This window comes from Ascidia mentula, chromosome 8 (assembly GCF_947561715.1).
Source record: "Ascidia mentula chromosome 8, kaAscMent1.1, whole genome shotgun sequence".
Taxonomy (NCBI): domain Eukaryota; kingdom Metazoa; phylum Chordata; class Ascidiacea; order Phlebobranchia; family Ascidiidae; genus Ascidia; species Ascidia mentula.
The window spans coordinates 8,974,895-8,999,967 of NC_138573.1; the positions used below are offsets into that span (position 1 = coordinate 8,974,895).

Consider the following 25,073-nt stretch of genomic DNA (forward strand, 5'->3'; position numbering starts at 1 on the left):
ACGTGCTCATTTTTGGTTAATTCTGCGATATGAATTTCTCTACAATTTGGAACCATTACTTGTGTTTTTTTGAAGTGACAAACTATACGTCATCGTACAACAGAGTCAATTGTTTTGGCCTCCACATATGGTAACCCTATATAGATATGTGAGATCAGTACCACAGTTCCCGTATTGGTTTTTATAGAGACGAAGAAGTTTTCTTCGAAACATACCTTTTTTATATATCACGGTTTTATATATCTTGAATACAAACAAGATAGCCAATACAATGGTAGAGAACTTCATGCTACAGACGTTTCGATTGTTTTCTACAATCATTTCCAGTGTTTTCTTGTTAATACCACCAATTTGGCTACTCATCATTAGTACAATTAATAATCTAACTTGTTTCTTCACCATATCAACATTTTTCAGTTAAATACATTGTAGCTTCACTGTACTAAAAGCATTTGGATTGACATTCAACAAGCTGTAAGTCACTGAGAACAGCTTTTTTTGCCACCAGCCAATGATCGAAATGTCAAGATTGCTATTTTCCCATGAGTTCGTTTCCAGCGCGAAACAGGTTCGCTGTAATCGTTTCTGGTTGCACTTGCCTTATCCGGTATGACTCACCAATCGAAACGTGCCAAACAACACATCATTACTGAATCCAAGTTCCTTATCCCAGAAATTGTAGTGATATTGGATTAGGAAGTCCAGTTAACCAAAAAACGATCTTTTTTGGAAATGTTTTATTCTCTTTAGAAAAAAACACGTTTACTTCACCTACATGCATTCAAAGGTTGACGGATAGGAAAATGTTGGTACCAACTAATGTCATATTAATTCCAGTAATTTTTTTTCATACACACATTCTTGCCATCACTACAAACACTTACAACAGTACAGCACCAATTGCAGGAAACTAAACAGTGGTTGTGTAGAAGTATAATGTGGTGCCATGACGATTTAAACAAACAAAAAATAAATTAATGGGCAGGATATGTGCAAAACACAGGAAGGTTGTGGGAATGGAGTTACACAACACAGGATTTATTTCCAGATAATTTTCAGACAAAATAAACAACATGGGACATGACCGAAGTTATATAAAACATGCTTTTTTCTTACTATGCTAAATTAATGTTGATATGAATGGCAAAAACTATACATTAAAATATAAATGTTTTTATGGGATTGTTTCACTATACAAAATAATAAATACAATACATAGAATCTTTCAATAAAAATATTCTAGTTTGTTTTGAGATAAAATGAGACAAAAATATACTATATAATAGTGCACCAACAAATCTAGTCAACACCAGAAGAAATACAAACAATTAGAGGTTGAATCAATTCTGAGATGTTTCCCCGACAAAATTTAGTGGCATCGTCAGGCTGCTTGGTTGTTCAGCTGATTAAATAATGCTTCATCCTCAGCGCTTATTTCCGAGTTTTCCAAATTCTACAAACATTTTTTTTTTTAAATTTGCTCAAATCGGCACTACTATATATTTATTTCATATTACCTCTAGTTCAGCAAGTACTTGGTCAACATAGTCGGTTGGGTCTTGCTTGTACAAAAGGGCAGCTTTGATTGCATCACGGAAGAGCTAATCATATAAATCACAAAATTGATGGGTAAATTTGGTTCTTTAAAATCTTATTGCACCATCTAAAGTAGATTTCTATTTCCATTTTTTTGTTTGTTTATTAACACCTCACCTTTACAACGTTTGTCCCATCAGCAGCTGAAACAAAGTACTGTCTCAAATTATGCTTTTTTCCAAAAGCAAAACTTCGCTGAGTGACTCCCAAATCAACTGAAAAGAACAATAATCAACAAGTTATTATTAGGTTTATGCAAACATGCACACAGGTACCATCAATTTTGTTTGCCACCAGTAGGCAAGGTATATTTGGACGAAATTCTCTTAACTCTTGATACCACTTTGTTAAGTTCTTGTAGGTTATTTTTCTGGTGGCATCAAACACAAGAATACAGGCATGTGCATCATGGTAGTACGAAGGATGCATGGAGCTAAATCGCTCCTGTCCTGCTGTGTCCCAGAAATCTATGAAGAAATTACAAAGCAATGATGCATGTTATATTCCACATTATACGAACATGTAGATTTTTGCAACTTACCTACTGATATTTTCTTTCCATTTATCTTTGTTTCATAATTGAACAAAGTAAGAGCATATGTTGATAATTGCTGTGGTTTGCTTTTTAAATCTTATTGAGGAACCAGATTTAAAAAAGGTTGTGTATAAATTTATGAAACAATTGCTTCATAAACATTTTACAATCTACTGTGGCTGCTTAATTCCTGATATGGCTCCATAGAGAGGACAAGGTCACAAACATACATACATACATATATAAAAATATATAATATGAATAAATTGGAAACATTTTACACTTTAAGGCATTTTGCTGTTCCTAGGTACTGCAGGTTCCTAATGCATGGTGACTATTGTTGTAGTTCTATTGCGTTGAAAATGAAAAAAAAACAATCCTAGCTAACAAGGTTTGTGCTTCCAAATATGTTTCAGTGTAGTGCATAAAAGTAACTGACTGGAAGGTTGCTGACCTCTGACCTGGTGTGTGAAACAAATTTTAATATTTACTTATTGTTTTATTTAATAACTTTTATGCATTTTTGAAAGGATACTATCCATCCATTAAAAAGCGTTCCACCAACCTAAACAACAAAATATTTTTTGTTATGCATAATTACTAATCACGAAACACGGACACCTTCGACCAGCATACTTACTTAGACTTTCCAACCGCACTGTCGCCCAAGCAAATTACTTTTACTGCTTCTCTCGATTCCGTTTTTGATGTCTTTTTCGCCATTTTGTATATCGATCGCTTAACACATGACTTTTATGAAAAAATCCTTAAATAAGTTTAATGATTATGCAATTTTACTTCAAGCAATTAGATAATAAGTTTTAAGTGTAGTAACTGTCTATAACCATTGTCATGCAGCCCAGTCAAATTGATTGAATGGAATCCGGAAGCAAAACTTCCGTATTCAACTCTCCCACGTTGTGGTTTCCCATGTAAATAGTTCCTCCAGCGGATGAATTACATTTGTCTCATGGGAGTATTAATGACATTTCCCAACGTCCATAGGGAAAGGAGTCGTATCCAATTAGTTTAGGAGATTTTGTCTTTCCTTCAAAGCTTGTTATGTTGATTTTTTCAATAGGTAAAAAATAAATGAAGACGCAGTTGAGGTTAAAAACTATTCGTTTAATACCTAATTGCCGGTATTTATTTAAATATATTTTTTTACTTATTCTTGACACCACCATTTTCCTGAGAAAACGGTGAAAATATAATTTGTTGTGACTAGCAGAATCCGTTATTGGTGGCATTGGTGAGCTGCATGTAGCTGGAGCGTCCGACTAATATGTGTCAATGAGGAAGCAATCGTTCAATTTTAACCACAGGCTTGTATGATAAAATTGCCGTTGGCTTTGCGGTTAGTCATTTACACTAAAGCAACATATCAACTTAAGGTACATCCTTAAACACAAGATGTATACCGCAAGGTAAATATTTGCTGAGTGAAGGAATTTATTGTACGATGGGATGATGCTATGAGGATATAATAAAATACTGCGTGAACCAAAATCCAACATTGCTCTGAAAACTAAAAACAACCTTAGCATTTGTTTTAGTTTTTGGCGAAATGCTAGATTTTGTTTTTTCTCTTTTTTTAAATTGAAACAAAATCGGTATAAAGAAGGATATAAATGGACGTTGTTAAACGTTAAAGTTGTACTTGAGAAACTACGATATTTTGTTGTGTGTAGATCCTAGGAAGTTGTAGAGCAAAAAAAAACGTAGAATGAAATTGATATCCTGTTTGATCGTAATCATTTTTAGCGAAAGTTCTGGAACTTTTGCACAAGGTAAGTTGATGATAAGTGCGGTGACAAGTTTCTTTGTACAAAACCGAAAATTTTAATTGTCCTAATGCTCAGATGAAACAAGGGAATTAGCAGTGTCTATTCCTGCACCTTTTCAAGCGGTGATTTTGCCATTTCCACTTCCAACGAATCCAATATCTTCAAAAAGCTCACTTTGCAGGCTGCCAACACAGAATCAGGTTATAACATAGCCTCCATACGCCCCGGTTATGCCGCGAGCCCGGTTAGCTCAGTCGGTAGAGCGTTGGACTTTTAATCCAACGGTCAAGGGTTCAAGTCCCTTATCGGGCGCCTTTTTTTTCTGATACTGATACTATTTTGTTACATTTGATCTTACTTATGTTTATCAACGAATTTACGAACTTTATTTCATTAGATTGCAATTCCTTTTCCTGGTATGCCGGAGTGGATGGTTCGTCGCATAACTTGGGTTAAAACTTTCCAGAAAAACAGAATACGATGTTGTCAACTTGACGTAACAATTCCCAGCCTGCATTCGTGTATTAACGGATATGTAAGCCATTGAACTTTTACTTGCGGCAACAAAACTTTTACAATATATTGACTTCTTGACGTGTTCCGTGTTTTAAAAGTTTGGATGTTATATTTAATATATTAACTTTGTGGTTTGGTAATTAATTTCAGAGAAGGGATGCATTAAATAAGTTTTGTGCCCAAGAAATTGAAGGCGATGCACAGGGTTTGCGCGCTCACCCGTGTTGCTTTTCTCTTTCTTCACAACGGTACACGTGTTTTGAAAGATACTACAGTGACGTCATTAAACCAAAACTACTTATGGATGAGGGTTTTGTTGCGTAAGTTGTAACGATTTAATCACAATGAGTGAATGTTCTTCTTCATGTTTACTTTTTTTGTTAATAAACTCAAAGTGGTGTCGAAATTGTCACGAAAAAATTAAAACGTTGTGTTTCAGCAACAGCACAAACATGCATAGATCGATACGTGAAGAGACCGCTCGAATAGAGACTACAGCACCTATAACGGCTTCAACACCGCCTCTGCAAGAGTAAGAACGACACTCACAATTCTATAATTATGTATATAGCCTACTAACCACATGAAAAACCTAAACAAATACTGCCCTTACATGTAGAAATGTTAAACCCATGTTGCTTGTTCTTTGACCAACAGGTACTTTATGTTACATCTATCATCCTGCTTACAAAATCAAGTTGAGTGCATTCTCACACAAGAGAGAGTGGATGGAATGTGTCGATATTTTAGACAACAAAATTCACAATATTTCATTGCAAGAAAAGTAAGAAATTGTTATTCACAACATCAGTCACGATTTTTCTTCGATTAAAGTTTGATATTACTCGATTATAAATCGCCCTTGATTTAAACCCGCGCATTCGATTGTCGATAGCAAAAAAGCAACTTAAAACATCAACTTGGCTAATAATGTTTTTTTATTCAAAAACTACGTCGAACTAAATATTTGTTTTAATTATCATTTACATATTATAGCATCAATAATCAATGAGCATTTTTTGAACAAACGTGTGGCAAATTCGAATATTGCTCTGTGAAGCATTGCTATTTTGTTGCAAGGTTCTTAAGTGTAAGTACTTCCTGTAAAGAGTTGGTCGTTTTGCCATGAATCGAGGGAAATCAATCGCATGAACAGGATACGTCGGAGTTCGCGCCAACTACACGCACGTGCGCTTCTCCCAAACACAAAATCCCTGAAACAAAATGTCACACGCTACCAAATCCCACTGGGGGCCATACAACGCTTATGGCGGAAGTTGAACCAAAGTCTGTGAAAGTTTGAACTTCAGATTTTCACATTATGCAAAGTTCGAGTAGCTTAAACAATTTGTACTACTCAAGCGGAACGTTTGGCGATATCCTTACAACAAACAAAAATATTTGCAAATAGTTCTACAAGATCATCAACAAAAACGAAGAGTTCGAATTTCCGGAATAACTTTTTACCTCGTCAACTTTTGTAACACTTATTTTTGACAAAATCCGAAGCCCTATACAAAAAAATACCTTTCCCAGCAAATTGATGTCGCTGGTACTGAAACATGCCTAATCGAATGCCTGATTTTGATACAGAAACAAAGAGCAAGTCTACAAATCATATTTTGTTTTATAGATTCGCACCCCTTCCACCAATAAACAGTTGATGACAAAAAGGAAATTGAAAATGTTTGAAAGAAATGCTCGGGGCTGTTGTAAATTGCCATCTACATCCCGTTTGCGTTGCTTTGTTGCAAAGGTTAGTTAATTGGACTAAAACATGTTCCAGGATTGAATGTTTGTCAACTTGTCCCAGAGGCGACAACACCTGCGCTATGCCAGTTGTGAAGTCACCGATCATCCGTGTTGTCAACATGTTGGCCTGAAGCGTCACCGTTGCTTCCGATCTCACCACAATAATGTTAATAGGTGGGTGATCATTTATATCAAAAATCGATTATTTCATCAATATGTTACAATTATTTTAAAAACAATCTCGGAAACTAGGATATTACAAAAACTTATCAAATAATGTTATTCAACGGTAAAATAGGTCTTTTTGAAGTCGAATTGTTTCATACCGAACAATAGATTAAAAATAACTTTTTGAAATTTATGCAGATCCACGGAACACAGAGTAAATGACAGAAGGATTGGGGTGGTTGATATCGTCGAGGTAAGAAACGGGACCGGGCTCGCTGTCGAAGGAAGGAATTTCGAAGATTTTGATGCAAGAAGAAATACAACAACAAATAGCACAACTGCCTACTCCTCTCCACATGAAGATGTTGATGAATCTTTCTCTGAAGCAGACATTTTAGGACGTGAAGAAACTACAGTAAATCAAGGCACAAACAAACAATTTTCCAAGAAGCGCTTAAATCTATCAGAAAAAAATCATCCTTCCCGTTTTGTAAGTCGTTTTTATTATGGTTTTATGTATTCAACAGTTGTATTTTCTGTTAAGTAATATTTGAATAATTTTTTCAGATGCAAGATTCTTGCTGCCGCGTGGGGACGCTAGTGCGTGGACATTATGAGAGAAATCCATGCAGAATGGGTTTGCAATTATTACGCACAAAACTAAAGTAAGTAACACTTTAATCCGGGGGGCGGGCAACCTGTGACCCGCGTGCGGTTTAGTGTGTGTTATTTACATAGCAGTGCGGCTTTACCATGCGGTCTACGAAGTTCACGAAACATGATATTGTGGCCTGCTGTGGTCCAATCTGGTTGCGTGTATTTAGGCCGGCTAAAGGTTGCACACCCATGCCCTAAACTAACAATTTTTTAATTTGTAAAACAATGATACCGTCAGCAATCAAAATGCATGGTATTTCGCATTTTTACTTATATAACACAAACTGTCAAATTCACTCCTCGTCACGTTTCAAGTAATCTATTTACACGTGACATGATGCGGCAAACCTAATGACTGAAAACCGACTCCTATCCTTAAGCACGTACTTGTCCAAATTACCTATAGTGGGGTAACTTTAAACATTTTTGTACCGCGACCCTAAAAGAAATTCAACAGTTGCCCCCTTTTAAAAATGCCTCACACTCAGCAGCTCTGAAACATAGTGAAACCTCCGTTTATTTATCTCAATAACCTCAATTAGTCTCTTTGGATTCAAACAACATTCCAACACTTGTCGCCTCAAATGTTTTAAACCAGTGCTTCCCAACCTTTTCAATTCGCGACCCACTTTTAATGCAAGTTTTATTGTGCGACCCACAATGAGATATTACCAAACGTGATTTAATAGAAAACTGTAACATTTAGAAATGCTTCGCGACCCACCTGAAATAGCCGGTCGCGACCCACTGGTTGGGAAGCACTGGTTTAAACGATGCAGAAGTGATTCAGAATACTTATTTAACATCACATGTTCATAAAAAGTGTTTTTTTTTAAATAACAGTTTTAAAAAATTTTCAAGATCGTTACTTATCCATAGGTATAGTGTGAGTTGGTTTGACACACCATTTGTACCTTCTTTATAGTTATTCAGTAAGCCTAATTTTTACATATGCGGCCTGCCAGCTTGCGCTGAAACAGTATTGCGGCCCCGGATGCTCATAAACTTGGACAATTCTGGACTAGACCACAACCACCGCAACCGCGTTCACTGTAATTGTCTTTGCTGCCCAAATTTGAGTGTGGTACCAAAGTACTTTATTGGGTTGTTCGTATTGCCGGCCAAAGCTGCGAGTAATCCTGGCAATATGGAAGGAATTAGGCGTCTGAAGTTGAATGCTCTATGTCCGGTTTTCTCAAATCATTAACACGAATTGCAAGTTGTTCCGCACATCATACTTCCATATCATTAAGACATGGGATAAATTAAAGTACCCTCACATGTTTATTGCTGTTTTGTTTATAAGTAATCACCTACATGTCGGTATCATTCGTGCCTTAATAAAAGAACAATCTTCGCGGTGTTTTTTCCCTTTTGTCCAGTGTGCTGTCGTTAAAAAAAAAAAATCATCAAAAAAAAGTAATAACATCGTATCAATTTTCATCAAAAAATCCAATTACTTTTTGTTTTTCAGGGATCAGAAAGTACTGTCGAAGACTTGCCGCAGAAATTACTTTCTTTGCTGTCAGGCTTAAGCGAGAGCTCAAATTGACAAAGCGTGACCGACCTGACAATGATTACCCAGCTTATCCATCCCACATCCCATAATTCCTGCACGATTGTGAAATATCTTTGTTAGTTTTACGAAACCAGATTTCAAACAAGCGCATTGGATATTACGTCATGTCATGCCGTTTTTCACTATATACTGTTTGCTGAAACATGTTGATCATAAGGTGTATATACGGTGTTGAATAAAATACATAAACAGATGACTTTCTGTGACATTACACATCATTTTGCATATCATATATAGGTAAAACTGAAAGGTCAACAAAAGGCATCAAATGGCAGGTACATGCATTAAATATCATCTCTGTATGTCACTATCTTCAAACCACGAAGCACATGAAACAACCACACAAACATCACGCAAAGCCAGGAGAAATTCACTTCATGCGTACTATTTTGGTGCAATTTAGGAACTATCGCCCCAACTTTGACCTCACAGTAAGGTTGATTTCGGAACCCAAGTCAATCTAGCACTCATTCAGTAATATGTGGCCCCACCGATAAATGTGTATTGTGATCGATCGGAGGTTTTTCGGGAACACGCATTGATCGACGGATGAGTTCTTCTATTCTCATCCGTCTCCCTAAATTGACATTCCATCTTTCCAGCACAGAAGTTTGTGACATATCCATTTGTTTGCAGTAAAGTCAGTTGACCTATACGCGGCATCATGTATCTTCGATCAGCGCTACGACTTGATTTTGGACGATTGTCATCATTCGCTCGGGACCACGACCTTCAGCGTGGCACTGACCTTGTAAGCGCACTGCGGTAGGGTGAGGGTCCGACGAGGAAATCGATCGTTAGCTGGCTTCCTGTCGTGGCTGTTTATGTCTAAAACCGCAACTTCAAACATGTGCTTGTTCCTGTTACAGCGTATCTTCGCTAGCTATGGGTTTTTCCTGGCAAATCAATTCAATGGGACAAAACATGTTTATGGCTTATGTGTAGAGTTGTCTTGTGATTCACGTCACGTGACACCAAGCTGTGCAAAATTAGTGCTCTTTAATTTGTAATGTGACCGTGCAGATTAACCTCAAGCCGAACACGACAGCGGCCCTCTCCCAAAACACGTGTAATCCAATTAAGCAACCAAACCTGGTTACAACGCAAAAGCGAAAGGATCACTGATTCCGTTGTCTCTTTCTTCATCAACCGTAAAGTTATGTTGTCAACCGAAGCCAGCTGAGTTGAAACAGAAGCTCAGGTGATGTGCAATCGTAAACATGGGGAAGTAGGCTCGCTGAACCTTTCCATGGCATGTCATGCGACACTGGATCTCTTTCGTGACGCCAGATTCGCATTGCAGGTTTCCTATCGAGGTATTTTTTGTGCAGGAATGTCAGCAAGTGACAGGGAGAACACAGCGACACACGGCAGAAAAATCTCACTTTTCCCACGACGTTGCAGCCCGCGAACTTGGGATGAACGACGTGTCGGCGACGTCACAAAGGAAGCGATAAATATAAGCTTTCCAGAATTGGGCGAGATCGCGCCATTCAATGTTGTTCCTATATGTAGTCGCGATCCTGTTTATTGGGATCTGCAGGCAGAGCAGAAAAAGTATCGCTTCTTTTGAGACGCCGCGCTGTGTCGCGACTCGCAAGTTGATATATTAGACATAGCCGGAGAATGACACCTGAAAACTGGGTTGTGGAAATTTTGCAAGTAGTCACCAGTTTATCACGGTTTCATTTACGGGCAATAAGTTCGGAAAAAACATATATTTAGCGCACGTGGTGAGCTGATCTTGAACGTCAGGTTTGTCGTTTGTTTTTGAACAGATGGTGCAACAACCTGTACGTGACAAAGGGAACGTACATAAGATCCCAAAACACAGCAAACAGAGCAACGGGGCCGTTTGTTGTGTTTTGTACGGGAAACGATGCAATGTTGGCAAGCAACTGAAGCAGAAAATTACGCTTTGTTGGCGGCATTTGCAGCGGATACTGCGCAAGAAATGCCCATTAGATAATTTCGAGAGTGTGCAAGGTTAACCCCAGCATATGTTTTAAAAAACATAATATGATTTTCTTGTTTTTTGGCGAATCTATAGGAGTGTTTTGTAAAACGAAAACAGCCTCTGTAATGTCGTCTTTCAGTGTGTCGGATTACTTGGTATTTGTTCGTAAGTACACCCTTTTTTCGACCGTCATTGACATTTTCTAACAAAGCAAAAGCAATAAAATAAAGCTTTATATATTTCTGTTTAGTATCTTTATTTATTCCGTTGATCGTGGGAATATTTTATGCTGTCAAAGATCGCAAGAGCACATCGACCGAAAGCTATTACTTTGGCGGAAGGAAGCTGTCGCCGGTAAAATACATGTGTTAAAAATTTGGCCCAATAATACGTAACGATTTTTAAATGCACGAGAGAGAAACTTACAAAAAACGCAAAAAAATCCCAAAAAACAACTATAGGGTGAAAGTTCATGAGTATGTTTACCGAGAACAGACTTTTAAACCTTCGACCAAATAATCCGTAACCTTTGTTTTCGACCTCAGTTTACAGACAACTTCCCCAAACCGAAACTAAACCAACAAAAAATGTTCACGCTGCTGGAACCAAATACTTCGGCTCACACTTGAAACTTGAGTGTGTTGCAGGTTTTAGTTGGATTTTCCATTGCTGTCACATTTCTGTCATCCATCACAGTCATCGGCTACCCAACGGAGGTTTATATATTTGGACCCGTCACTTTTTGGTATGTCTTCGCTATTGCCATTACAGCATCTATCGGATACATCTACTATGTGCCACTCTTCTACAACCTCAAGCTCACTTCTATATACGAGGTAAGGTATGCTGGTGATTGGCTGCGCCGCATGTCCCGTACGTTTATAGTTTGAGATCGACATAAGCCAGGGTTTCTCAACGGGGGCCTGTGGTCCACCCGTGGTCCGCACATTTCTGCTCTTCATAATACTTTCATGAAAATTCTACTCTTACATACTAGGCCTTAAACTGATTGCCTAAAATAAAATAAAATTACTTTTAAATTAGTTTTGTTTGGTTCTTTTTTTGCATGCCTTCCACGTTTTTAATGGATTCGCAGGGCGAAAGGCCCCTGAGCTTTACTGTCAGGGGGTAGCGAATCATGAACGCTTGAGAACCAATGATATATAGATTAACGTAACCAGCAACCAATTATAACAACTTCAAACATTCAACGCAAAGGTTATCTTTATTAGTTTTTGTGTTGGGAAAAGAAAGGGAAAATATTCTGGCAATCAATTTTGTTCATTAATCTGTACAGACACAAGCTGCTCATTGCTGTACGGTGCAAAATGTATAATTGTACAAATATTTTTGATGTAATCATTACAGAAGCACCAGGCGTCGCACAAAGCGTTTTCGTTATCACGTTGGATTAGTTCTACTTCGACGGGCATTGAAATAAAAATTGTAAAGTAAACGGGATGAGATTGACGAATTCGTTAATCGCAATAAACCAAATAATTGCTGTATGCGTGTTTTTCCAAATGTGCCAAGTTGGTGTCATTATAATATGGGCCCAGGTTGGCTTCCTAACCACTTTCGGTTTGTGGTGAGGACAATGTTCAATTAGCGTATGCGGACAATAAAAATATTACTGTTTATTGCAATGTTTGTAATTTATTAAACTCATTTAACAGTACTGTGCAATATAATGTACTTAAATATACTGGCTATTAAAACTTATTGTTCTTGCTCTTTAAATAAAAGTAAATAATACTTTTTCACTCTCTTATTTAACGTTAACCGATAACAAAAGGCAAATATATTTGAATATTTCGCTTGTGACGTAATAATACAATCTATTCCTAAAAAGCAGTTTTCGTATTATCTATTGCATTATTGCAACTTTAAACATTCGGGCATTTAATTGTTTTTCAGCTTCTGGAAATGAGATTCAACAAAACGGTCAGAATGATAACATCAGGCATCAGCATCTTCAACATGGCAATATGATTTTCTTTTAAATAAGCATATATAAGCGCGTAATCATATCATTTGGCATAATAACAGAAATTGCGCAAATCTCGGTATTTATTACTCAAGTTTAACGCAATAAAGTCTTGGTACATCTGTTGGATGATATTAGATTTAAAGCGAACAAAACCTAATTCTCCTTTTTGTCGTCTTTTGAGGTCCAAACCCATCCCATCTTTTTTACGCTTCATTGATTAATTTTCATGGGAAAAAGGCGAGAGATTGTAATTAATCTGTCAGTATTGCCGTAAGAAGCATAAAAAGGTTTAAATCCTTAAAAGGGGTTATCTGGGTAGCCAAGTAGCCAAAAACCTTTCGAATACACCTCAAGGTGTTGCATATGCCAATTAATAATGATGGTCTTGTGAGACCATGATTGGTAAAACAATGAAAAAAGCGTGGTGTGCAAATTAATAAAACATGTTAGACTAAAAAAACATCATATTTACCTTCCAGATTGTCTACATGGGCACAACTATATACGCTCCAGCACTTGCTCTTAGTGCCGTTACACCCATCAAGCTTGACTGGGCAATCGCTTTGACAAGTCTGATTTGTACACTCTACACCGCCGCGGTGAGGTTTAAGTGAGATGTGGGGTAGGATCTGATCTGGGCTTTTGTTTGTCATGTACACATGTATGTTAAGGGTGGAGTAAAAGCAGTGATTTGGACGGACGCGATTCAGACGAGTTTTATTTTCGTCGGAGTACTTTCAATGTTTGTTCAAACTTTGGTCCTCATCGGTGGCTGGGACAACTTTTTCTCGGCTCTTGTTCAAGGAGGGCGGACACGTATTTTCGAGTAGGTATCAGGCGATGGGGCTAAAAATATTTTTGGCTTCTTCATTCTTTTATTTTGTTCAGTTTCCGGCTTGACCCGACTTTGCGGATTACCTCATGGTCGGGAATGTTTGGTTCCATCGTCGTCGGACTCAGTGGACTTTGCTCAAATCAACTTATCCCACAACGCTATCTGTCCTGTAAATCACTCGCCGACGCCAGAAAGTGAGTAACAAGGGTCGTGTTGTGTGGGGTAACGCAAATTGATTGCTTGAGGCTATTGCAGGTGATCACACGTGTGAAGCTCAAAAGTAGAATTGGACTACATTTGGTACCAAAAAGTTGTTTTAATGTATGCTCATGTCTTCCAGATCCATGGTTTTAGGGACATTCCTCTTTGCTGGTCTTTCCGCTTTGGCCCTTGGCAATGGCTTGGCAATGTATGCGTACTTTCATGGATGCGACCCGTTACGAAGTGGAAAAGTGGCCAGACCCGACCAACTTGCTCCTTATCTTTCAACACTGATTTTCAAGAACTTGCCAGGTTTTACAGGAATTTTCGTCGCAGCTTCGTACAGCGGAACTTTAAGGTGCTGTGGTACATAACTTATCACCAAACATTTTGTAATATTTTGGTATCGCGGTTATTATTTAATCACAAAAACAAAACTTTTGCAGCACAATATCATCAGGTATAAATGCATTGGCAAATCTGTTGCTTGAAGACTTTGTTTTAAAGCGCTGGCCAAACATGAAAGAAAACAGCCAACTTACCTTCAGTAAATTGTTTGGTGAGTTTGTCTGTTTAAAAAAAACCTAATTAAGTGCATTTGGTTTATTCCACACACGGCGGTGGGATAAAAACATACCTGCTCAATCATCAAATTCATACACCAAGAAAACATTTAAGTTATGTCAATCTTTAGTATAAGTGTTTATCAAGTGGTAGAAATGTTCAGAACGTTCAATACAAAAATCTTATATGCACTCATTTATATTTGTTAAATCCCAACCTCATACCATGAGATATAATCGGTGACACGATAATATAAAAGTTGTAATACTACACATGCCATACTTCGTATATCTTTAACTCCTTGTGTAATTTTTTTGCTTTCCACTAAAGTACTTTCTATAAAGACAAATATATTTTGTCAGTGTTGTTTCTTGGACTTGTGGTGACATCCATCGCGTATCTAGCATCCTTGTGGGGCGCCACTGTTTTCAAAATTATTTACGTCTCTTTTGGCACATTGGGTTCCCCCATTCTTGGTCTGTTCACGCTCGCAATTTTCGTGCCATGGTGCAACGCCAAGGTAGGTTATTTTGGTGCTGTAAATTTAAAATCATATATTTTGGCAATGTTAAAATACTTTTTCCCCTCAAACTGTGTGTAAAAATTTACACTATATTATCATAAGATTATTATCTTGTCTTGTATAGGGTGCATTATTTGGAGTCCTTGTTGGCAGCGTATCATCCATCTGGATAGTGATTGGTGGCATCTTCCATCCTCGTCCACTTATTAAAAGCGGACGTTTACCCTTATTTATTGATCAATGTCCGGTCAATACAACCACGCCATTGCTTCCCACCGAAACTTCCACCCTTGTTTTCAATTCTACTGTGAACGAAATTAGCGTTTCTGACGCGTAGGTTTTACGGTGTTTTACTATTTTGTGGTTAAAAAAAGGCCGTAGTAAATGTAAATTTGGGATGATCAATAAGCTTTGGAATTTTGCAGGAAATGTAACATTTTTGGTCATTATTTGTACATGGACTGTTAAGGATAACATATCAAAATTGAAATTTCTATTTGCATTTTAGTGATATGGATAGCAGTGGAGGGTTGTACGCTTTGTCACATCTTCTCTACGGCCCCTTCGGTCTTATCGTCACCGTTTTATTTGGGATCCTTGTATCTTTCTGCACAGGTGCTTCAAAACATTAACATTTATAGACAGGATTACCATTGGTCTGAACCCCCCCAAAACAGGCTGCTTTTTGGTGCCAAAATTTAATATATTTTCAAATCTTTGTCCAATTTTGTCATAATGATAACCCATTTTTCGCAGGATAATTTACATACAACCGTTTTCAGCCACTGTAGTTCGCCGTCGATAAACCATCTATAGCACCGCGCAATATCTCTGATAATTCGCATTAGGACAATGGCACATTTACATGAGAAACCAAGCAAGTGAGCAAAAGGCACGTTTTATTAGAAATAAGCACATTTGTATTTTCGAAGATATTCCTCGTAAAAATTTTGACAACCCTAGTTATTGTTTTTAACTATTTCAAATTTGTTTAGGGGCGGAAGATCCCAAGAAAGCAGACCCAAAACTTTTTGTTCCTCTGTTTGACAACCGCCGCCTTCCCAACAAAGTTCGACTTTTCTTTCGATTCGGGGTTCCCGAACCAACAGATGAAATATCGACAAATGGAAACGGATATACAGCAGCTGGAGTTCCCCTTGTTGCAACAGACTCACGCAAAGAGATTCTTGCGTAACCAATCAAACCAAGCACAAACAAGCAACAAATACTATACGATCGTTTGAACTCAGACCCTCACAGACCTTGTGTCCAATGTCACCCAATGAAAATGTTTCATTTGTTTCAAAACTTGTATTTTATCCATATTTTATGGTGTTGCAATGCAAGATGTTCACTTTCATATGGTTTAGCTTTAGGCCACAGTGCATTATAGATATAAGTGCAAAAAAGTTGTAGCAAGTGGCAGTAACTTTTCATTAATAACGTTTACTTGTGTTGTGACTTTTCTCTCGTTGAAGTGTGTGGTTGTTTGATTATTGGTATTGTGTGGAAACTGCTGTATATTTCCATTGAAAAATTCCTGCTTTATTCTTCAAATCGAAGATGCATTTATTTACACAAAATGAAAAACTTTACCGTGATAGAGTATGGAGGTAAAGGGTGTTGCTATTATGTTACTGTAGAGCAGACAGAAAAAACTCTGCCTCTAACTTACCTTTTGTATTGGACGTGATATATTACGCAAACTGATTTAAGGGCATCCGGCCAAATAATGTATTTTGGCACGGTCTGGTAGACGTTTCCAGAAGATGTGGATAAGTTGCTTTTACTCCATTTTGCTTTTGGTTGCCATAAGCAGTGTTGCCCTATTAACAAAACGTTAGCAATTAAATTTCTGTTCAGTTTACCACTGTCCTGTTCAACTGACCGCTGAGAAACAACCGACTGTTTATTTCTCCGAAGACGAGAGCGGCATTAACTACATTTGGAAGACATGTCGTAAAGATGACAGAATCTACGTTCGCGTCGTATCATAGGATATGGAGCATGACCGAGAATTTCTAGTTGAAAGTCGCTCGACTGCCTTCATTTTTAGTCCCTTTGTGTTGTATTTATAAATTACATAGCGCTGGATTAAGTTACATTCTTCGTTGGAATTAAAATTCTTGCTTTCGCATGTAACTTAGACCAATAATTCAAATAATTCGTAAAAATTGACGGGAGCAAAGGTTGGAGATTACATAAACACTGTTTTTACGGCGTGGATGAGGAGTTTTTTTCCTATGGTCTGCCGGTGGTTTGCTTATTTAACTTGGAATATTATACAAGTATTGCAAGTACTTTTAACTGTACAAAAATAGTGATTCACATCTCAAAACTTCAGATGCGTCATGTACATTAAATACCAAACGTAAATTGCAGCGATTCTGTAACTACAGGACTGAGTATCCCTTTGTCGTGCGAATGGATTTTGTTTGCTGCCAAACCTAACAAAATATTCGATATAGCGTTAAGTGTGAACGATACTTTGGATGTAAGTGTTGTTTTCACATGCAATTTTTATTGAATACCCAGAAGCGCATATTGCACAGACAAAGCATATATCCATGCAGAAAACATATACATACGTTAATAAAAAACAACGCTGATTCTTTCATGTTGATATAATGACATGATTTTATATCGAATATATATATTTATTGGAATCCTGGAGATGTAACTTACAGTTTGTATTTTTTCTTCACTTGTTTTCAACCTTTTTATAGTAGTTTTCGAGTGTCACTGTAAGCAAGTTTTTTTTCTCTACATTTCCATCACCTAGCTAGGAGCATTAAACTGCAGCTGAAAGCTCCATTACGACAAGTGTGGAGATCAGCAACTATCAAAAAGAGATTATGCATTTGGTTTCATGTGAATATAGGAATATTGTTTCAGTTTCCACAATAAAGTGTTATCAGTTCGCACAGGTTTCGTACTATAAGAAATTGCACAATATAGCTTATACCGGTGTCATTACTGATGACACAGTTACGGTCAATCCGGCTTACATTTCGGACACCACCAAGGACGTTCACCGGCTTCAAACTTGCATACTTTGCCATTGACTTTTAGATTATGGACGAAGTGCGTGTTGGAGCGATTAGTGGTTAAACTTTAAATCGTCAAATGTGAATTATAAGTTATGTAAGTGTCGCTCGTTGGTGCTTCTGGTTTGAGGCAAATATAATTTTTATTTCTTACATTTATTCTTTATTCACGCCGTCTTTTGTTTGGTAGTGTTTAGTATATCATTGTCAGTACAGCAATCTACATAATTTTTGATAAATTTTCAGTTGCTGAATATGACATCTCATTATCTATCATCAGTCTATGTTCGTGCCCATGCGACAACGTGGCGGCTGTTGTGTATTTTAATCTAATATCTTGGCTCCTCCTGATTTCTCTCCGTCAAGCATGACTTCCAGGAAATCAAATGCGTCTTTTTGCATTTAAAGAGATAGAAAACTCACCAATAAATTTGAATTACTTGAAACGTGGGTAAGGTTTGGAACTAAATTTTTAGTATGTTATAATTAGCAAAATAGTGAATCAAATGAGTAAAAAATAAATAAGTAATTCACATCCTTTTTTGAACTAATACAACGTTTGAAACAAAAGCGTGAGAATTCAACCTACAAGTTTTTAAAATAACTAACATAAGCGCAGCCAGATGGGGCGGAAGGTGCTATGGTTACTCCCACATATATGATTAAAAGATTAATAACATGTTTTTTTTTTAAATACACAACATTCCTGTTTGCCCGCAGACTCGAGCTCGTTTGTTCCAATAAACGTATGGCTCCAAAAAGTTTAGGCTGGCTACCGCCACTGATCGTTAGAACGTTTGCAGCTGTTTCGTCTAGCATTTGGCAAATTCGACAACCAAACGCAATGTGAAAAACTTGTTTTTGGTCTCCACATACTAACTTTTTTTCATTATGTAAAAATAATACTTTTCCATTCAAGCGTAACCTGTTTAACGGTGGTTTCCCTTCAACAAAAACAAATTCCTGTCAGGGTCAGGGACAACTGTAGTTCTGCTTTTGGGAAATTTCGATGGATCGTTGCTGATTTGCAGACAGGTTTATTTAAAGTTTAGAAATAAGTATAGTTTTACAAGTTATGTTTAAGCGTGTTTTGTTTTCGTTGTAACCAGCTGATTAAGCTTCATTGATCGTTGCTAACTGTAAAATGGCTAAATGCTAACATTGTAAACCATACTCTTATTTTTCGGAAATAATTTGTAGGGCAAAAGCACATTTTGCTGATTTTTTAACTACAAATACTTGGCATTGTATGCACAATACGGTTGTTTGTCAATTATAGCAGTCTTTGCAACTGAAAACATGACTGGTGTGACAGCAAATGGCAATGTACCAGAAATATCCCCCTCGAACAGTGTCGTTCAGCCACTACTTACAGGTACGTCTATAAATGTATCAGGTAAATCCTTGCTTAATGTGCTTATCCTTTTTAGATTTGTACCAAATAACAATGGCATATGCATATTGGAAGACAGGAAAAATGAATGACACTGCCGTCTTCGACTTATTTTTTCGTAAAAATCCTTTTCGGGGAGAATTTACAATCTTTGCAGGTTTAGAGGAATGTGTCAGATTTTTGCAAAACTTCAGATTTTCTCCTTCTGGTAGGTTAATAAACCACCACATCGAGCCACGAGGTGGCCAAATTGCTAAAAATGATTTCTTTTTGCAATGTATTTCTAACATAAATAGTAACAATATTGTGCTTTACTTGAAGATATTGCCTATTTGAAGGAGGTGATGCCAACTGCACAGGAAGACTTTTGGATTTATCTCAGCAAACTAGATACATCACAGGTGCCTTTTAGTAGCGACTGTATTTACTATATCCAAGTTATAATATAATTTACCTTTTCTCCAAAAATCTTCTTGTATATTGGCAAACGGCCTAGTTGTTGTATACACTTATAAATTAGGTAAGTCTGTATGCAATACCGGAAGGATATACAGTCTTTCCCAAAGTGCCACTGATGAGAATTGAGGGTCCTCTTCCCATTGTACAACTGCTTGAAACTACATTACTAAACTTGGTAAACTATGCAAGGTAAATCATATCTTTTTGTGGCGGTGTTATTGCAGTCCATTTATTTAGCTTCAACAATCTAATTGAATAACAATTATATGTTTAGTCTTGTTGCTACAAATGCAGCCAGGTTTCGGATAACAGCTGGCGATAAAGTCCAACTACTGGAGTTTGGTTTGAGAAGAGCTCAGGGTCCAGATGGTGGTTTGTCAGCTTCTAAATACTGTTATATTGGAGGTTTGTATAACATAGTTTAAAATCAAGTTTGAAATTAAACATAAATCTATCCAATAAACAATTTCAATTTAATGCATATTTGACAAAAAATATTATGTTGTGACATTGTTTTCAGATTGTTTCTGTAACTAGTGCCATACTTAGTGTAAGAATTTTTATCATTAATATGTAGGATTCGATGGGACCAGTAATGTTTTAGCTGGAAAAATGTTTGGTATACCAATACGTGGAACTCATGCACATTCCTTTGTAAATAGCTTCAAATCACTTGATGAACTTCCCAACACGGTTAGTTGCAAATGCTGTAAATTAAAATTCAGTGTTACAATAAGGTATGTGAGTAAGTAGTATCTGCCACCTGTCTTGATCTGTGAGACTTATTTAGCTGAAACTTGCTTTGCAGGACCTATTACCAAACCCAGGCAACCCAACAGATTGCAAACCTGATGACTTCATTTCCTGTGTAAAAAAATGGTCACTGTTGGTGTGTGAAGAATTACATGTACCAGAAAGCGAAACAAACAAGGGAGAACTTACTGCATTTGTAGCTTACGCACTTGCATTCCCCACATCTTGTCTTTGTTTACTTGACACATACTCTGTCATAAAGTAAGAAACAATACATTATTTTTTTGCTGAAAATTAAGTAAAAGCTCCGATATTTTACTGTACATATATGTAGAATAGTTGGAACAACTAAAAAAATATGTATTAGTTGTGTTAACATAAAATTGTGTGATAAAAAATGTGACCTTTTTATTTAGTAGAATGTTGTGTGTTTAAGTTAACCAGAAAACAATATTTTCACCACCTGAAACTTCTGTAAATGTGAAAATGTTTGTACTTTCCATAGGAGTGGTTTACCAAATTTCCTTGCTGTTACCCTAGCTCTTAGTGATTATGGATACCGGACCATTGGTATTCGATTGGATAGTGGAGATCTGGCCTATCTTTCAATAAAATGCAGAGAGTCTTTCTCTGTTATTGCCAAGAGGTAAACTGTTCATTTGTCTAGTGGTGTGTATAATTTTGGTCTTGTTTTTGTTTAATGTTTTATTTGTATTCATACTAAAAACAATAAAATTTTTATGGCTTTGAATATTTAAATTCATTAATGAAAATCCAATTTGATTATGGTTACATAACGGATAATCTATACAAAAGTAGTCACTTTGTTCAAAATAGTATTATATTTTGTATTGATGGTGTTATGAAATGACAAGTTTATCAGGTTTAATCGAAGCTGGGTGGAGAATTTAATGATTGTTGCCAGCAACGACATCAATGAAGAAACTCTTCGTTCCCTAAAGGAACAGGTGTGAAGTCATAATATATTGGTTCTTCCTATTTTGCATGCTTACTGTTTTGTAAAAAAATGTCTGGACCTCACTATTTTCTCTGTATTTAGTTGGAAGTACAGCTGATCAACTAAAATATGTTTATCTGTTCATAAAGTATACTCTTTTAACTATGACTGAAAATTGATTGAGGGTGATAGTGAAAATTTGATGTTTTTTAATTGATTGTTTCACTTTATTAACAACTCAGTTTTAACAGCTTTAACTTACAAACTTGTTTAAATGTGCTTTTGGTGTTGTTAGAACTATTTAACATAGAATTGTGTGAAATGGTAGATATTGTTTGGTAACAAAGGTGTGTAAATGGCTACAATTTAGCCATAGACTGTTTCCCGGAACAGGTTGCATTTTAAACATCAAACATACCTGCCTGTGGCTTGCTGTTAAACTATTCCTCAAATTTATCAAATGGGGCATGTTGTTTTGAAGCATTTATGGCATTTCAGCTTTTGTCTGGCTTATCATGTTTTAAAACTGAATTTGAATGTAAACACTACTTGTGTTTTGCAGATGTCATATGGAAACACACAGGTGCCTATGTTTGCATGTGCCGTGAATCCTGCATGATATAGATAATTAGGAGAGCATTCTATATAATTTGCAACATCCTGTTTGACAAACTTAGAGCAATCGGAATTTCCCAAACTAAACTAGCAAAGCACTTGATTTGCAGCAGGCAATGCAAAAATATGCAATAGTTATTTGTCTGAATGACAAAGATGTTTACTTCATAGTGACAGCAAATGTGGTTATGTTGTCAGTTGTGTTTCTACACAGTGGTATCAAAAAACAAATAAAAATGTTTTTTGGAGTTTACTCATAATGGGTTTAATCAGTCAACTGTAACTTTTAAAGAATTGTTTACTTTGTCTTAACTTCTTTCTTTGCCCTTTCCAACCAAAGTTTTATGCAGAGGAACTAATTTACCTTAATTTTGATTGTTGCATTCACTAGTGCATGTCAAATTACGAAAAGTATTTGGTTCTTTCGTGTTTGGTAATCTGAACTTTCTTGCAAGTATATGCATGGTTTGGTTGCCAAAATCAGATTTATTTTGCCTTACAGGAATAAATAGTTTAATCCATGCATTAAAAAATAAAAAAAGAACAGAATATTCTTAAATTTTGTGTTGAGGTTAACACCGATGAATTTATTTTTCTCAGAAACATCAGATCAACAGTTTTGGAATAGGAACCCATTTGGTGACTTGCCAGAAACAACCAGCTCTCGGCTGCGTTTATAAAGTATAGTGATATTTGCCTTCATACATAAACTTGTAAACAAACAAAACTGCATTAAACTCATTGTTTTTCCAAACTCACATTTAATAAACAGAAAAAATTGTTTTGTAAAGATGTATATAAGCAAATACACGTTGGGAGGCAACAGGGAAGTTTTCTATGATTAAATGTTTTTCAGTTGGTCGCAGTGAATAACGAACCACGGATGAAGCTCAGCGAGGAAGTGGGAAAAATCAATTTACCAGGGCGAAAGAATGTTTACCGCTTGTATTCTCAGGAAGGTGTTGCCATACTTGATCTTGTTCAATTAAGCTCCGAGCCATCGCCAGAGGTAAAGCGCCACAATAACTGGTTTGTTTGAAAAATATTTAAAATTATTACTGGGCATTGTCTGCAAGCGGTGGTACCGAAGATACTAAAACACCAGGACACTGACTGGCCCGCATACTTGATCCACATACAAGCCTGTGTATTGTAGAAATCTGTGCAAATGTTAACGGTCAAAGCAACCATCTGTTATTTTTTTGGTACATGTTTAAATTGAAATACTACAATAAATTATAGCGTTAACATTCGCTCAGATTTCTATGGTACACAGGCTTGTGTCCTGATGTTTCAGTATTTCCCCCGCTATATTGGGTCTTGATACTTTTTTACTAATAAGACTAAAGGTTAATGAAACAAACACTATCATTTGGCAGCAAGAAAGAAACCAATAAATGCTTGTTAATTTTAATAGGTCATACATTTCTTGCAAACCGGCTTTTCTATTTCTTTTATTTAGATGCATATTTTATATTTATTTAGATGCATACTTTGACTTAATTTGCGACATAACTTTAACATAGCAAATTTGAACTTCTCGAGGGCAATTACTACGATTGCGCATACGGGTAGATGAAAAGAACTTTGGTTTACTTTCAAAACCTTGCATATATTTAAAAAATATGCATTTGGGCCAAAACATTTGCAGTCAGGATTTAACATCACTTGAAATAAATGCGCCACACAATTTGTTCTATGGTTACTTTATGGTTACGCATTTTCAGGAGGGGGAAAAAATTCTCGTCCGTCATCCATTTGTAGAGTCCAAGCGAGCATACGTGACTCCCCACAAAGTTGAACACCTTTACAGTCAGTTATGGGGACCGAATGGAACCACAAAAGCTTTTCCCACCTTGAAAGAACTGAAGTAAATAACTCAATTTTTAAAAGCTCAAAAATTCGTTTTAAAAAGTGAAGTCAATTTACAGAAAGCGAACTTCGGAATCTTTGCGCACTCTCCGTCCTGACATTAAGCGCGAGCTCAACCCAACTCCTTACAAGGTAAAAATTTTGTTGCAATGCTTTTACCTAAGTTCTGTTTTTGTCTTGGTGTATTACTTAAATATGACATAAATTAAGCACACCGCCTATGACATTCCATAATTATAATTCAAAGATAAAATAAAAGTATAGCGACGCTTGCAGATTTTTTCTGAACTTTGGTTGTGTTTTTTTGGATTTTTTGGTAAGTAGCATTTTTATTCCAACACGCCAACAAGGAAAATTCAGTCAACCATGCTTTGATGAATTTTATGTTATTTCCACCTCAACGTTATTGTCGTAACTTTTTATTTATAACTTACAGGTTTCTGTCTCAAATGAAATGTACCATTTTCTTCACGACATCTGGCTGCAAAACGCCCCAGTTGGAGAACTCTCTTAGGCTTCATCCGCCAAACATTCGTAGAGGCCTAACCTGATTTGTAAAGACTGTACAATGTATGGTATAATATTGTAGGCCTACATGCAATTATTCATGTTCCATTCAGGCGATTTAATCCTCTTACAACAGAGAGTATTTTTAAGCGACATAGTAGCTTTCTAATTTTCAACTAACAGAGGTCGGTTCTTGCCACAGAACGTAATAACATTTTGCATTTCTCGGTTTCTACCTCTAAATAAGAGGGTGCTTTGTTTGAAGTTATATATTTGGTTAAACATTGTATAGCCCAATAGCATCATGTTTTTTTTTTTAATCGGTCCAACCCATTTTTGTCAACAAGCCCTATTTTCCCTATTATTATGACTGGAAAATCCCTCAGTGTCGAAATGCTTCATCCTGCATTACTTCCACGCTTGTCAATAACAAACATTAACTTTTCGGTTTTTTGTAATTATCAACTTAATCCTATTACCTATGCCAAATATAGTGTTGCTTTTGAGAAAAAACTTTTTCCTTATTCCAAGATTTTTAAAACCGGTGTTGCAAGACACTATATATTCCATGCATTTCGTTATTGTCGCGGAACCTTTTTATGTTTACTTGTGTGATTCTGTTAAATAGCACAGTCAATCGATTTCACATGGTTGATGTTTTTAATATCGCATATGTTAGTGCCGACCCACATTTAAAACTAAGGCATATCAGAAAACATGAAATTAGTTTCCTGTTGTAGATCTCGTTGGAGAGGTATTTACGAATATCGTGTGTGCGTAATTTGTTTCGCAAAATTTATTAAAACAAG

General features: G+C 36.5%; 4 protein-coding genes and 1 non-coding gene across 6 annotated transcripts; 4 read left to right on the forward strand and 1 right to left on the reverse strand.

The window, feature by feature from the left end:
• Positions 1 to 742: 742 nt before the first annotated feature.
• Positions 743 to 2,988, reverse strand: LOC145910347 (rab-like protein 2A). The gene is made up of 7 exons (XM_082997434.1): positions 2,772 to 2,988; positions 2,667 to 2,696; positions 2,138 to 2,217; positions 1,872 to 2,063; positions 1,714 to 1,811; positions 1,518 to 1,601; positions 743 to 1,453 (listed from the first exon to the last, which is right to left on the reverse strand). The coding sequence occupies exons 1-7, from the start codon at positions 2,852 to 2,854 to the stop codon at positions 1,382 to 1,384; spliced, it is 639 nt and encodes a 212-aa protein (XP_082853560.1). The 5' UTR covers positions 2,855 to 2,988; the 3' UTR covers positions 743 to 1,381.
• Positions 2,989 to 3,820: 832 nt separating this feature from the next.
• On the forward strand, positions 3,821 to 8,773 carry LOC145911760 (uncharacterized). The gene is made up of 11 exons (XM_082999188.1): positions 3,821 to 3,921; positions 3,994 to 4,118; positions 4,316 to 4,453; positions 4,585 to 4,754; positions 4,874 to 4,966; positions 5,092 to 5,218; positions 6,068 to 6,190; positions 6,248 to 6,360; positions 6,553 to 6,844; positions 6,922 to 7,019; positions 8,486 to 8,773. The coding sequence occupies exons 1-11, from the start codon at positions 3,858 to 3,860 to the stop codon at positions 8,544 to 8,546; spliced, it is 1,404 nt and encodes a 467-aa protein (XP_082855314.1). The 5' UTR covers positions 3,821 to 3,857; the 3' UTR covers positions 8,547 to 8,773.
• Positions 4,158 to 4,230, forward strand: Trnak-uuu (transfer RNA lysine (anticodon UUU)). The gene has a single exon. It is a non-coding gene; the product is annotated as a tRNA-Lys (tRNA).
• Positions 8,774 to 10,644: 1,871 nt separating the features above from the next.
• On the forward strand, positions 10,645 to 16,266 carry LOC145911495 (sodium-coupled monocarboxylate transporter 2-like). The gene is made up of 13 exons (XM_082998861.1): positions 10,645 to 10,712; positions 10,798 to 10,901; positions 11,195 to 11,383; positions 12,465 to 12,530; positions 13,017 to 13,136; positions 13,209 to 13,363; positions 13,426 to 13,566; positions 13,713 to 13,931; positions 14,020 to 14,132; positions 14,500 to 14,657; positions 14,785 to 14,993; positions 15,169 to 15,275; positions 15,656 to 16,266. Exons 1-13 carry the CDS (start codon positions 10,673 to 10,675, stop codon positions 15,853 to 15,855), a joined length of 1,821 nt encoding a protein of 606 aa, XP_082854987.1. The 5' UTR covers positions 10,645 to 10,672; the 3' UTR covers positions 15,856 to 16,266.
• Positions 16,267 to 18,904: 2,638 nt separating this feature from the next.
• LOC145910196 (nicotinate phosphoribosyltransferase-like) lies at positions 18,905 to 25,070 on the forward strand. 2 transcript variants are annotated; one of them, XM_082997232.1, is made up of 15 exons: positions 18,905 to 19,082; positions 19,138 to 19,308; positions 19,422 to 19,501; positions 19,621 to 19,748; positions 19,834 to 19,964; positions 20,137 to 20,252; positions 20,368 to 20,573; positions 20,818 to 20,958; positions 21,196 to 21,280; positions 21,833 to 21,853; positions 22,486 to 22,566; positions 22,742 to 22,894; positions 23,613 to 23,755; positions 23,817 to 23,889; positions 24,194 to 25,070. In XM_082997232.1, the coding sequence occupies exons 1-15, from the start codon at positions 19,007 to 19,009 to the stop codon at positions 24,269 to 24,271; spliced, it is 1,683 nt and encodes a 560-aa protein (XP_082853358.1). In that variant the 5' UTR covers positions 18,905 to 19,006; the 3' UTR covers positions 24,272 to 25,070. The 2 variants fall into 2 exon arrangements, with proteins under 2 accessions (XP_082853358.1, XP_082853359.1); XM_082997233.1 differs by lacking the exon at positions 21,833 to 21,853.
• The last annotated feature ends 3 nt before the right edge of the window (positions 25,071 to 25,073 follow it).

Excerpts from the sequence above, each read along its gene's own strand:
- LOC145911495 (XM_082998861.1), top strand. The coding sequence starts at position 10,673 with ATGTCGTCTTTCAGTGTGTCGGATTACTTGGTATTTGTTC. Across the intron at positions 13,364-13,425 it reads GGGCGGACACGTATTTTCGA|TTTCCGGCTTGACCCGACTT; the intron begins GTAGGTATCAGG and ends TATTTTGTTCAG. Across the intron at positions 14,133-14,499 it reads TACCTTCAGTAAATTGTTTG|TGTTGTTTCTTGGACTTGTG; the intron begins GTGAGTTTGTCT and ends ATATTTTGTCAG.
- LOC145910196 (XM_082997232.1), top strand. The coding sequence starts at position 19,007 with ATGACTGGTGTGACAGCAAATGGCAATGTACCAGAAATATCCCCCTCG. Across the intron at positions 22,567-22,741 it reads CTCTCGGCTGCGTTTATAAA|TTGGTCGCAGTGAATAACGA; the intron begins GTATAGTGATAT and ends AATGTTTTTCAG. Across the intron at positions 23,890-24,193 it reads TCAACCCAACTCCTTACAAG|GTTTCTGTCTCAAATGAAAT; the intron begins GTAAAAATTTTG and ends TATAACTTACAG.
- LOC145910347 (XM_082997434.1), bottom strand. The coding sequence starts at position 2,854 with ATGGCGAAAAAGACATCAAAAACGGAATCGAGAGAAGCAGTAAAAGTA. Across the intron at positions 2,697-2,771 it reads AGTGCGGTTGGAAAGTCTAA|GTTGGTGGAACGCTTTTTAA; the intron begins GTAAGTATGCTG and ends TTTGTTGTTTAG. Across the intron at positions 1,602-1,713 it reads ATGGGACAAACGTTGTAAAG|CTCTTCCGTGATGCAATCAA; the intron begins GTGAGGTGTTAA and ends TTATATGATTAG.
- LOC145911760 (XM_082999188.1), top strand. The coding sequence starts at position 3,858 with ATGAAATTGATATCCTGTTTGATCGTAATCATTTTTAGCGAAAGTTCT. Across the intron at positions 4,755-4,873 it reads ATGGATGAGGGTTTTGTTGC|CAACAGCACAAACATGCATA; the intron begins GTAAGTTGTAAC and ends GTTGTGTTTCAG. Across the intron at positions 6,845-6,921 it reads AAAATCATCCTTCCCGTTTT|ATGCAAGATTCTTGCTGCCG; the intron begins GTAAGTCGTTTT and ends TAATTTTTTCAG.